At 42.4% G+C, this 12,569-nt stretch overlaps 1 protein-coding gene across 3 annotated transcripts in view; it reads right to left on the bottom strand.

Moving 5' to 3' along the window:
• The window catches only part of LOC105258880 (LIM/homeobox protein Lhx9), a 169,932-nt gene that overhangs the window by 28,812 nt on the left and 128,551 nt on the right, over nt 1-12,569 (bottom strand). For all 3 annotated transcript variants that reach the window (XM_011270440.3, XM_020029889.2, XM_011270439.2), the window contains one exon: nt 899-1,446. In XM_011270440.3, the coding sequence (XP_011268742.1) occupies nt 899-1,291 (393 nt within the window). In that variant the 5' untranslated portion in view covers nt 1,292-1,446. The remainder of the gene's footprint in view (nt 1-898; nt 1,447-12,569) is intronic.

Here is a 12,569-nt window from a genome sequence, read left to right on the forward strand (position 1 = left end):
TATTCTATACTTTAGATGTGTAAAAAAATTTCAAAAATTTGATACTTTTATTATTATCGAATCGAAGTCGGCAAAGTAGGATTCTATAATCCTATAATCATTATTTTTTTCGCAAAAGAAAATTAATTAAATAATTTTTCAAATTTTAATAGTAAATATCAAATTTTATGTATTATATAAAAAATAATACAAATAAAATTAGTGATCAGACGAATTCAGCAAATGAGAAATTTTCAAATTTATACAGCGCATTAATTAGTGTACTGATATGCAAAGTGAAAAGCAATAAGTACTAAAAAAACGATTCACGAATTAGAGTAACAGATGTTTTCGGATACTTAAATGGGAACCGGAAGAGAGGTGTACAGTCAGAGCATTTATAAGACGAATGAAGAATAAGAGTTGAAGAAGCCACGTACAGTCTCAAGAAGAGACAGGATCTTGTATGAGGGAGAGATAGAAAAAAAGAGAGAGAGAGAGAAAGAGATAAGGAGAAAGAACAGATATAAAGCATCAAGCGGAAAGCTGCAAGAGGAAACCCCGCGCGCAGACTCCCCTCCGTCTTTATTCAATTATATTTCTCCATCATAAATGCCTATATTGTTACGTTTGTCAATAGCGAGGTAAGTGAGGGTCGGACCAACAATATCTGCTGAATCGTAGTCTGTGATCCTGCGTTATGCCGGTCCTGGGTCCTTTGCGAAGGGCCCAGGGGCTCTTCGCCGTGTCTTTGGAACTACCTGTACTCCGCTTCGCTCCATCGCACGAAAAATTAAATTTCAAAATCGCGCATATATAATGCACAAAAAATATCTAAAATAATATCTAAAATGACATTCTTAGGGGAGACGCAAGTAATTCTATCAAATTCCTTCCAGGTTCCTAGAAAAATACTCACCTTGAGCGTGCAGTTATTATTGTGATTGACCGGTGGATACGCGGGATGTCCCGGCATGTGCGGATGGGGGTGTCCGGGATGATGCGGATGATCCGGCATCATGCCGCCGCCACCATGATGATGCCCGTTGCTGCCCATGCCCTGTCCGGGCTGCAGGGCGCCATAGGGGGTGGCGGGATCGCCGGCACCGCCGGCATGCGGGGGTGAATGCGGGCTGGGCAAGTCGGGGGTAGTCGTCGTGCCGCCGCTGCCACCGCCCCCGCTGCCGCCGCCGCCTCTTCCGCCGGTTCCGTATGCGTGATGCGGCCCGCCGGGCCCCGGATGATGCGGACTGCTCGAGAGCGAGGGATGGTGAGGGTAGGCTGCGGAATGGCCCGGATGGTGGGGGTTCATGCCAGCGGTTAACGCGCTCGCCAGTTTGACCGATGAGAGGGTGGGCTCAGAGAGCCCACCGACGGTTTCCAACGGCGAAATAGAGACGGAAAGAGCGGCTGTACGGCGCTCTATTGAATCCTGGCACCGGAGTTCTTCCGGCACTTTGGTGAAACCTGCAACGGTAAAATGCAGCCTTTTGTTATTAAACTGATTGATTGAAATTTTATATGAAAATGTGTTTGTTTAAATTTTACAATCATTGTAAATAAGGATTGTTTTGTACCTATTTTCAAAATATTGAGAATTTAGTAAAAATTGTACAGAATCTTCAGTACAATTTTTAAATCGATTCACTAAAGCGTTCACAAGTTATAAGGATTTTCATTTGCACCGAATTAATATGTGTTCTTGTGGGAAACGTATAACCATGTCGATTCGAATGACAAAAACACATGGAAATAATATTCAGAATTTGTTTAAAATTTGCAAAAGTTTAGATACAGAGGAAATATTTAGTCAAATAATATTACAAGTACTAACTGGTTAAAAAGATATTAAATATAATTCAATAAAGTTAGCCATGTATCTGTCACAAGGCGAAATTCTCTGCCAAAAGTTAATCATTTCGATTAACAAAATTCGCAATATTTCAGTACAAACGCAATAAATATTAAAATATACATCTCTGCACTGTAGTTAAGATCAAATTGTATTCCACACAATTTCTTACTCGAAATACACCAAAAGTAGATATATTCGTCAATATTGATTTTCAGCTACTTTTTGCTGGGATTGTACATACAAAACATCCTTAAATTTATAAATGTAAGAGATCGAAATACATCGACTATTTTTCTCGGAGATAATTTAATTAATAAGAAAATAATAATAATAATTTATAATTAATAATAACAAGCTTTCTTAATTGTCGTAATTAATATTCTATGGAGTATGCTGTCTTGCATATTATTTTCGCTAAATTTAGAAAATCTTATCTACGTGATTGTTTATGCCACGAGGATCCTCGGATCGAAATGCAAACGGGAGGAAATTTTTTTAATTTAAGGGTTCTTTTTTTAGAATTTATGTAACTTGACATATTATTAAAATCATGAAAATGTGCAAGGCATGCCCATTCTAATTAACAATAATAGTCCTAGTAACTCAGCGGGTTGCCAATCAACCTTCCATTCGAAACTTCCGTCTTTTTGTCCCTCGGGACAAAAATAATGAGCGCCCTTTATTCGAACGATTTTAAGAGCGGCCAAAGGTCTTGTAGAGGATTCTTCCCCGGATTCTTAGCCCTTGGTTTTTTTCCAGTAGAATCCATCGACTCGCCATGTATGTACATGTGCATAACTACTGAATAATAAAACAATGCTTTTTATAGCAATAATCGATAATAAATTCGCATTCACGTACATAATATTGAAAAATTCTTTCAAGGGAGAGAACGCGTCTCGTTCGCTTTATTTCGATAAATACAGTCCCATTGTACGCGGGGAAAGTAAAAATATCGGTGTGCCACCCTCGGTGGGAGAAAGTAATTAGCGCGCGCGCGCGCTGAAGCATATATTATTCCACGATGCAGGCGCACATCGGTACATTGGAACACACTCAGGCTCTTAATACGTATTTAATTAAGTATGCCGTGATGGAGAGAGAAAGAGAAAGAAAGAGAGAGAGAGAGAAGGAGAGAGAGAGAGAGAGAGAGAGAGAGAGAGGAGCGTAGGAGAACGCGCGGAGAAGGGCAGACAGCGGGGGTGGGTGGAGGGGAGAGTTTATAGTGGATATCAGTATGGGCAACCATAACTCTCGCGCCTCCGCCAGCGAGCAGCGTGCCACTTATACGAGCACCTACCGCGATGGAATTTCATCCTCGCCGTTACCACATAAATCTCCGATGCATTAATGCCCTTACCGACTCGCTCGCTCCGCGTTTCTACATGTACATACGTCCGCTTCTTCTTAATGCGGTTACTTAAGTTTCGCGGATGTCGCGCCGGCACTCCGGTTCATGAATCCACCAGCAATTTGGATTATCGTGGATTATCATGTCAATTAGTAACGTTCAATCACGGATAATCCGTCGATCGTAAATCAAGGGTAATCGAGTAGTTAGATTACGATACATTTTTTTTTTTCTAAAAATACAACTAAAGCGCAGCACCTGTCGCTACGAGTAAATTGAAAACAAATGAGGCGTGCAGCAGTTGTTTGTCGATCGATTCATCGGATCGGACTATTGAAATCGATTCGCGCGTCGATTTAATTTCAAGGATAGACCGATGCTCTCGATTCGTTCGTTATCAGCGCGCTTCCATGCCGTTCACGAGGCCTGACCTCTCCGGAGACACTCGCTGCTCCTCGCGGAAGCGCGATAGTCGAACGATAACAAGATGATAACGAGGGAATACACCGGTAATTACCGGAATGATAATGACGAGGAGGACGACGAAAGCGCGTGGGCGGAGGAGGGGTGCGAGGGGGAGGAGGGAGAAAGGCAAAAGAGGAGGGCGATCGGCTGTGATAGGGATAATTAACGATCGCAATCGTACGAAAATGAGGACAGGGCGAATGCGACGACGACGATAACGAGCGGTCCAGCGATCTTATTAGCGATAAGCGCCGATAACGAGAACGCCCCGTTCTGTACGACAGCGAACGGAAAGAAAGTCAGCCTAAGGATTAATGGCGATCCTCAGCTAACGGGGGAGGAATGTTCCGGTGAATGAATCCCCCGATGGCGATTTGCTTTTCGACCCTTTCAAGGACGCTTACATCTTCTTCCTCATTTCGAATGTGAAAACGGCTACGTGTGACATTAATTTTTGAAAATATAAAATATAAAGCGAATTAGGTACAACTGAAAACAGTTTAATTGCCACGGAAGGAGGCATTTAATCCTCTCTTCCGTCCGAAGAAAATCTTTGTCGATCGCTCGTGGTTTATACCATTCGCATCCGAATTGAATTTAAATATTTCTCGGACTCTGACGAACCCTCTTTCGCGAATTGCCGAGTCGTAAAAGTCTTCCTCGCCCAGAACTCGTCTCTTTATACCGTGCGATCGCCACCTCGGAAACTGCTGTTTCATTGGAATCGGCAATATTACGAAATCGTTGGACGTTATTCTTAAGGACTAATAAAATGGCGAGGAATAGTCCGCGTGGTCCCGCGCGAAATTAATATTGGCCCTACGGTTTCATTCTGAGGCAGTTTAATTTCGTGTGTTTCTTTACGATCGGAAAGGAAATATAGATGCGCTTCGACATCTCCGGAAAGTCAATCTCCAAGAATAACACCATCCCCGAAGACGAATGTTGGCCAATAGTTAAATTAAAATGTTATCGTGCGTCTTAATTCTATCAGTCATCGATCAAATATTCTTCTTTCCTAAATGAAAAACATAGCGTCAACAAATACACATGTGCGTGATTTCAATTATTAATATATATTTTTCTTTAATTCAATATATATTCGTTACTTTGTAAGAAAAATGCAACTATGATTATTACTAAAAAAATATTAAATTATGCGAGTCTTTGTAAAAGAATTCTGGTAATGATACGATTAAGATTCGCACCTCGAGCAATTTTTCGAAAAATTTCAAAAATTTTGCTACAGCTGGACAATGACAATGAAACGATATTTGTATCTGATAAAATAAAAAATAAAATAAACTTTAATGGCATAATAAACAACCTCGTGAATCCACACACAAGTTCCGGAAAGCATTCTAGAAGTGCGTCAAAACCAATCGGGAAGAATTCTTAAAATTACAACCACTTTGTCACGACTATAATGTTGAGAGAAATTTGTGTCTAGAATCCCTGGTAATTTATTACGGATTTACAACTTTACTAATTCATTTAATTAGACCAGCCGTGACTTTCTGCAAATAAAGATCTATAATATAATTCTCCCAGACAATCTTATTTTATACCGATAAAGTAAAATAACTTTCGTTCTCTCTCTCTCTTTTTATCTACTTTTTATTTTCTATAATAAATTTACAGAGCTTGTATTTAAGGCAACTTACAATGTTCTAATCTCCTTTTTCGGAAAAATATCAAATGTCTTAGATTATTGCTCTGGTTCCGCACGAAAAAAACATGGTCATTCCCTCAGGACACGCCCGAGGCGAGCAGGGATCAATGTGGAGATGTAATGATAAGTTCAGGCCGGTAATCACCGGTGAGACAAGGACAGCACTGGAAGACACTGAAAATAATCTAATTATTGCCGGGGACGATTATAGTGATTAGGCACGTTGCGGCGGCCTCTTCCCTGTTTGCCACGCACGGTTCACCTATTATAAGTGTATTCTAGGAGGGAGCACAAATGAAAAGGCGCGCGCGCGCGCGCGCGGGCGAGCTCTCCTCCTCGGACCAATGAAACAGGCGGACGGAGAGAGGAACAACGAGGGACCACGGCACGCAATTACCGAGGAATCCAGACGAAGGAAGAAAGCGGCTTTCTTCCATGTATTGGCCCGCCATGTTCGTTGAATTTGTTTGACGCAGTCCTTAGAAATTTCAAATCGGAACAATTCGAGCGCTAAGTTGTTCTTTGCTTCTTCTCAGAGATGTTTACGAGTCGGACTTGGTTTGTTAATTTTACAGGAATTTTTAGGTTCATTACTTTTTACGTTCTCGAATAAAGAGACTCATCGGCTTGATAAATTCTTCTCATTTTCTTATGACCATAAAATGAAAATAAAAATTGTCATCTAAAAAGAATATTAAAATTACAAAAAAGAAATAATTTTAAAAGTAAATTTAGAGTTTTGAATCTTTTTAGAAAATCTACTCGGACAAAATTATTAAATAAATAGTACAAATATAGCATGTTAACGAGATAAATAGTATAATATTACATGTGTGTATATCATTTTTATATATTTCTTGAAATTAGAAAAGGATAAACTGCTAGCAACACTAATTAGTCGATGGAATGTTTCACCGAGGAATATCGAGTATTATGGTCGGTTTGAAATTCACATGGCGCAAAGTAACAAACTGCCAACGTTGGATATTTATGGGGACCGTCAAGAGTCGAATCCGGTATCGCCGCCAATATACACTGTTGTAGTTTATATTTAAGTCCCTGCATGCATGTGATATATTTATGTTCCTTCGGAAATGTATCGAGTAACTTTTAAAATTGATCTCATATGATAGATTGATAGTTATTTAGACCAAATTATTACACAACAATCGTATATTAAAATGTAATAAAAATGGTAATTCAAGAGTATATAAAATAATATATACACGTAAAAAATGTATAATAATGTATATGATAATGATATAAAAATGTACATACACGCATACACACGTTGTCACCTCTCTGCAATTTCACGCGCAAATTTTATACATCATTACTTCAAATACACCGTGAGATATTGGACGTTGGCATTTTGGGGTTTGTAATCGAATCTCACCAAATGGGGCCGCTACGGGAATATGCGAGCCGCACTGCGCAATAAAATTAGCGTCTATCGGTCAAGGTAAGTGCGGCGCGCATTAGACAAGGCGGTCGAGTAGACGGAGATCAGGAAACGTCGAAAACGGGACGGGTGTGGTGGGAGCGTAGGAAGCCTAATTGGCCGAAATTAGCAAGTTTAGTCATTAGCGGAGTTTCCGGCGGTGGCGGCGACGGCGGCGGCGACGGTGGCGGGTTCACTTGACTTCCACTTCCTGGGAAAGGAAGGCCGGAAGGAAGGTGTGTACAGCCGCCACCATCGGTCGCCCACCGACATGCCGACTAGCTACTACGGATGACGGGCGACCGCGGGATGCAATTTCGTGCGACTCTTCGACCATCTCCCGATGGCACGTCGTTAATCCTTCTCTTTTTTTCTCAGTGCAAGGGCGATTAAAAAATGAAAAAAATGAAAAAAAAATGAAAAAATTACGCCGATAAAAATAGATCCAAGCGTCGTCGAACAACGCATTTCGATTTCACGCGGTCGAGTAAATATTCTTCGCTATTCGCTTCTACTTCGGCCTGCATTACGAGTCGTGTCGTATCGCGGTCGCGGCTATCAGCTGGAACACGAAGCTTATCGGCGATCGCGAACGGAGAGCGAAAAGTTGCGCGCCGAGGATCGATGACCCACTCGAGGCGGCCTCGCCGGTAATACGCTTTAAATACGGAGCGTCAAGGCGTTGATATCGCGGCCGATGGCAAGGTGCAGGCCGCAGGATTCCAACGGAAACAGTTATTTGCGGTCTCGGTGCGCTCCGCGACTCCCTGACACACTCGTGCGAGACTGCTAACGATACCGCGGTGTACTTGATCAAGTATCTCGATCTCCCGCCTCGATATCGCGATGTTTCCTCTCCTCGATATCTTATCCAAACATCGGCCAATCGCGCTGACAATCTTCTGCGAGCTTAATAAATGTTCTTCTCATAAGCATTATGTTCGGCTATAACGCCAAGGATATTATTATGCATATCGCATGATTGTATCATCGCGACAAGTCGATAATATCCATAAATACGCCTTTGAAAATATCGAGCTAAACCTTATGATGGGTTGGACAAACGTCGAGTTTTCAGCCGCGTTATCAGTCGTTGCAAGACGGGATAACGCGGCGAGACAGAAAAGACGAAGGGGAGGAGAAGGGAAAAGCGCTCGCGTCCGCGCAGGACTGCGAGGCAATTACAAAATTGCAAAAATTAGCCATAAAACCCGACCGGCATACCGGCGCTACCATAAAGTTAGCCGGACGGTCGGCCAATCGGCGCATATTTTTGGCGTTTACGACCAATCACGTGGCCACGCGCGGACGCTCTCGTCGTATATACTCCTCCGTACGGGTTTCCCCCGCGCGCGGAAAGAAAATTGCACGGCGATTTTGCAGCGCCATTCGAAATGCCGCTGTAAAACGTCTACCCCCGTCCGCCTTCCCCGCGCCCCTCCCCGGCAATCCTCCTTATCCACATTTCTTCTCGCCATTCCTCCTACTTCCCCGGCAACTCTTTCGCTCCTCGCGAGTATGAATCCGTCAGTTGGAATGACGAGGGAGAATTCGCATTAAATCATATTTTCTACATCGTGTTTCTACGATCGGGCGGCGTCTTAAATATCGCGAGATAGCGGAGGAGACGGGGAATTGTTCGAGGCTCCGTCGACTCGTGAAACCTTATTCAGATTTATCTGAAAAATATCGTTCGACAATGCCGCTAATCGTAGCGACGTTTTATTCGTATACGGCGAATGAACAATGCGCGCGCGCCCCGCTCAATTAAGCAGTCCGATTTTTCGATAATCTGCGGCCACGTGTTGCGCCGCGATAATTATTTCTATCGACGCGACAATATTGCGCTCTCGCGGCCCGCAATTATTTATCGTTATTTCAGCAACGTAAAGCCAAATCTGCGTCATTTAAAAACGTTTTATTTTTTAAGAAGAGCTATTGTAATAATCCAAACTATGCGTGTGTGTGTGTGTGTGTGTGTGTGTGTATATATGTATCCTGCAAGTTCATCACATACACATATATAGTTTTCCTCGCTCTTTAATAAATTCGTGAAAAAATAAAAAAATAAAGGATTGCGTTTCTATAAATTAAGAACGTAGCTGCTGGCACAATGTTTTTGATGAGCGCATTAATTCCGTTTGGAATTCGGATGAATGCATTAATTCCCTTCTGACCTCGTTGTACAAAATGCACACCCTACGAATCAACAATGCCAGCCGGGCGAGCCGGCATACGTTATATTCTCACGCATCTATACGCGCGCGTACGCGCCGCGTGCGCGAGCGCGCGCGCGCGCGCGCGCGGGCGCTCGTTGGGCATCAGCTGCCGTACGAGGGTCCTTAATTATTCTATTAAACAGGCCGCGGTCTTATTGTAATGCGTGCGCGTTTGCGCGCGCACATATACGCGCGTGTGTGGGCACGTGTATGTATGTGTATGTACGAACCCTGAATGGAACCATAAATTTATTGTGTCGAAGAGGAGATTGCCGGGACCGAAGAAAGCTGTTTGGCGCAATTGAATGCGAGTTGCGGTATTGTGCGCCCGAATCGAAACCTCTCCCCTCCCTCCCTCCCCCCCCCCGCCCCTCACCGCTAGATCAATTCGTCCGGATGCTCTTTTTTCATTACGCGCGTGTATCACGCCGCAGTGATCGATCGATCCGAGGAGGACACCCTGATGGTTTATTATTATAATTTTCTCCGAAACGAATGTATCTCAATGTTTCGTCAGGATGCTGCAAATGATAATAATTACAATTTTCATTTATATGAAATTATTAGAAGGCTTATATTTTATATTATCAATTTTATATTGTATCATTAATACCCAAGAATTATTTTGTTCTGTATTGTCGCGCAATTTTTATACAAATTTCCAGATTATAAAATCGAAAGAAACGATTACGTCGTGACAACGGTGCGCGGTATTTTCCATCGGGAAATTTTATAATGGCCGTGGTCGAGAATCTCAAAAATCCGTCCAATCCAATCTCGGATCTACGCCCGAGCTTCGAGGGCTCGCACTTGTCCGTCGCGGGAAAAAAATAGAACGCGAAACAATTTGCGCGAGCGCGGATGTTTTGGGAAATCCCCGGTCAGGGGATCCACCCGGTATATCCACTTCTCCCGATTCGTCCGTAAAGTAATGATTTCAATTTCGCGAGATCGCCGCCAGCAGCTACCAAGGGCGCCACCGTCCCCTCGCCACTCCCACCCCCGCTCAAAGATTCGGATTAAGCGACTAAGGAAATTCAATATCAGTAGCTGAGATGGGCACATAAAATTACTGACTGCCACTTCGCCTTAATTTGCGTAGTAAAGTTGCGCCGCCTCGGCGAGCAAACCATGACTCTCCTCCCCCTCCTCGTTTCATCCACCCTTGTGTCTCTTCCCACCGTTGCCCCGACGCGACCCGCGCTTTCGTGTAAAACTAAGGGATTATGATTCGGTTATTGGCTCTCGGCGCATTTTAGTGCGTAATTGGATGAAATTTGCAGCACCGCTACGATGTCGCCTCGCTACTCTCCCTACCCTTCCTCCAATCCTGCCTGCCTCCCCTAACTATATGAAATACGAGCTCCATATTGCGAGTTGCGCGAGGCAGGCTCGTTTCTTAGCCTCGACGATGTTCATTCTGATAGTTTCGCCGTTGTAGGCTGGAATTTATTAATCAAAGAGGTAGCTGGAGAGAGACGAGAAAACAAAGGAATGAAATGAACGGCTGAATAATGCGCTAGAATATTATGCGTGTGTGAATCAAGTTTAGAATATTATATACAATGGAGCGAGCAATTATAATTCAAAATTATTTTCCCTTTTTCGTAATCTCTATTCGTGTTAAATCGCTATTAAGCACGTTATTATTAACAATGACTAGACAGAATCGGATCGAGCGCGGCTCCTACCGAGTGTACCGAAGAAATCGAGTCGCACGAGTAACTTAATCGATCGGAGCGTCCCGGGACGGACGACCCTCCTGCGTCCCAAGACGCGATCTTCAGCCCTGTAGAATCCACCGAGCAAATTTATGACGGGACACCCCGCAAACACACGGTGCGTAAACGAAGCCACGTATGAAATTGCGGCGATTGAAACCGTACTCGCTCGTAGGGATGATGCACGACGTTAAATACATTCTATCCCCCCTTTTTGTATTCCCTCTTTTTAGCATCCGGAATGATCTAAAGCATGGTCAATATTTCGCTGCTAGTCGTTCTCTCGCTTTATTTATAATAATAAAATAATCCATTAATTACGAAAATTACGACGCAATGACTCTCTAGAAATTTTCGCAAGTAGGCTTAAAGTACACGGATGAATCTGAAAATTTATAGTCTTTTTTTGTGCATCTACACATCTCATTTAAATTAGACAAGTATAAGGAAAAATTCATCTTCGCGTTTCGTTCGCGATCGTGTATTGCCAATCTTTAAATTAATCGTCGCCTTAAGAATTGAAATTGTCGAATATCGCTAATTTTTCTTTTTGTTTAAGAACATGAAATGTGCTCTTTACGAAGAAATTCCATGGGCGATCCTGCGAGATGCTACAAACATGGAGTGTTTTCCCCTTGAAAATCGGACGATAGTCGCCACAGTAGAAAAATTAAATTGGCTTTTGGGAAAACGAGGGCGTGATAAATCTGAAAAAATATGTGTTTGACAGATATTGCCCGTCTCAGCGCTCGTTTCTCTGCTTTCCAATAACGACAGCCTGTACACACCGTCCTCCTCGTCCCCATTTTCTTTTTCTTCCGATGAAAACTCTACCCCTGTAAACCCTCATCTCCATTTTTCAGCCTCTATGTATATTTGCTTTTCTTTTTGCAGTTAGTTTAATTTATTATTTTACATTATACAATACACATACAACAGTTTCCTTCTCTTGCATGTAACTGTTATAATATACATTGTACTTTTTATACTTAATGCTCTCATATGATAACATTTTTTTCTCTATTCTTCTCCTCTCTTTATTATTTTCTTACTATCTTTTATTTTTTGTCTTTATTTCTTCTCGATTGCCTTTTTTCTTATATATATTATATATCGTTTATATCAAATATATAATTTTTTCTACATACGAAAATACGTCCAGTGGTGAAATTAATTATTCTTGTTCTTTTCTTTTCATATATATTATCCCCTATTTCTATTTTATTATCTTCTCTCTCTCTCCTTCAATCTTCATGCAAAATTACCATACCTCGCGAGGTAACAGCTGTCGCAGTCGCCGTCAGCATCTGATAAACTGATAGTAGCGACACACGCTGACGCACTGCTTGCTTCCCTTTCTCGAGTTGAGCTCCAAAGACATTAGACACCGTGGTATTTTTATTCGAAAAATGTATAATACAGACAATACACGGAGTACGATAATTCCGACGATTAGCTCTATTCTCGCAACGCGATATTTTCGCGAGGGTTTCTTCCCCTCTCTCGTTTCTCGAATAACAATTCAATTCGAAGCGGCAACGCAGCTGCCACTGCTAATACGCTATTTTCCGTTCCGCAAGTGCGTCGCTTCGGCGATGCACGTATTCTAAGGGGGTAAAATCTTTCCACTATTTATGTCACTCTCGTCTCAGAGTTGAGCCGAGTATTGTTTTTTATAACAATAACGAATACAGGGTTACCGAATACTACCGAGCGCCATACATAAAATGGGATCAAACGCAAGATTCTTCTTAATAGAAACGCATAATTCGATCGCGAGGAATCGTTTTCCGACAAGTTCATTAAACTCGAGTCCGTTTGAAAAGTCTCTAATGCCCGCGCGAATATTGACTCGGTGGAATATTT

Source organism: Camponotus floridanus, unplaced genomic scaffold (genome assembly GCF_003227725.1).
Source record: "Camponotus floridanus strain SB8 unplaced genomic scaffold, Cflo_v7.5 scaffold115, whole genome shotgun sequence".
Classification (NCBI taxonomy): domain Eukaryota; kingdom Metazoa; phylum Arthropoda; class Insecta; order Hymenoptera; family Formicidae; genus Camponotus; species Camponotus floridanus.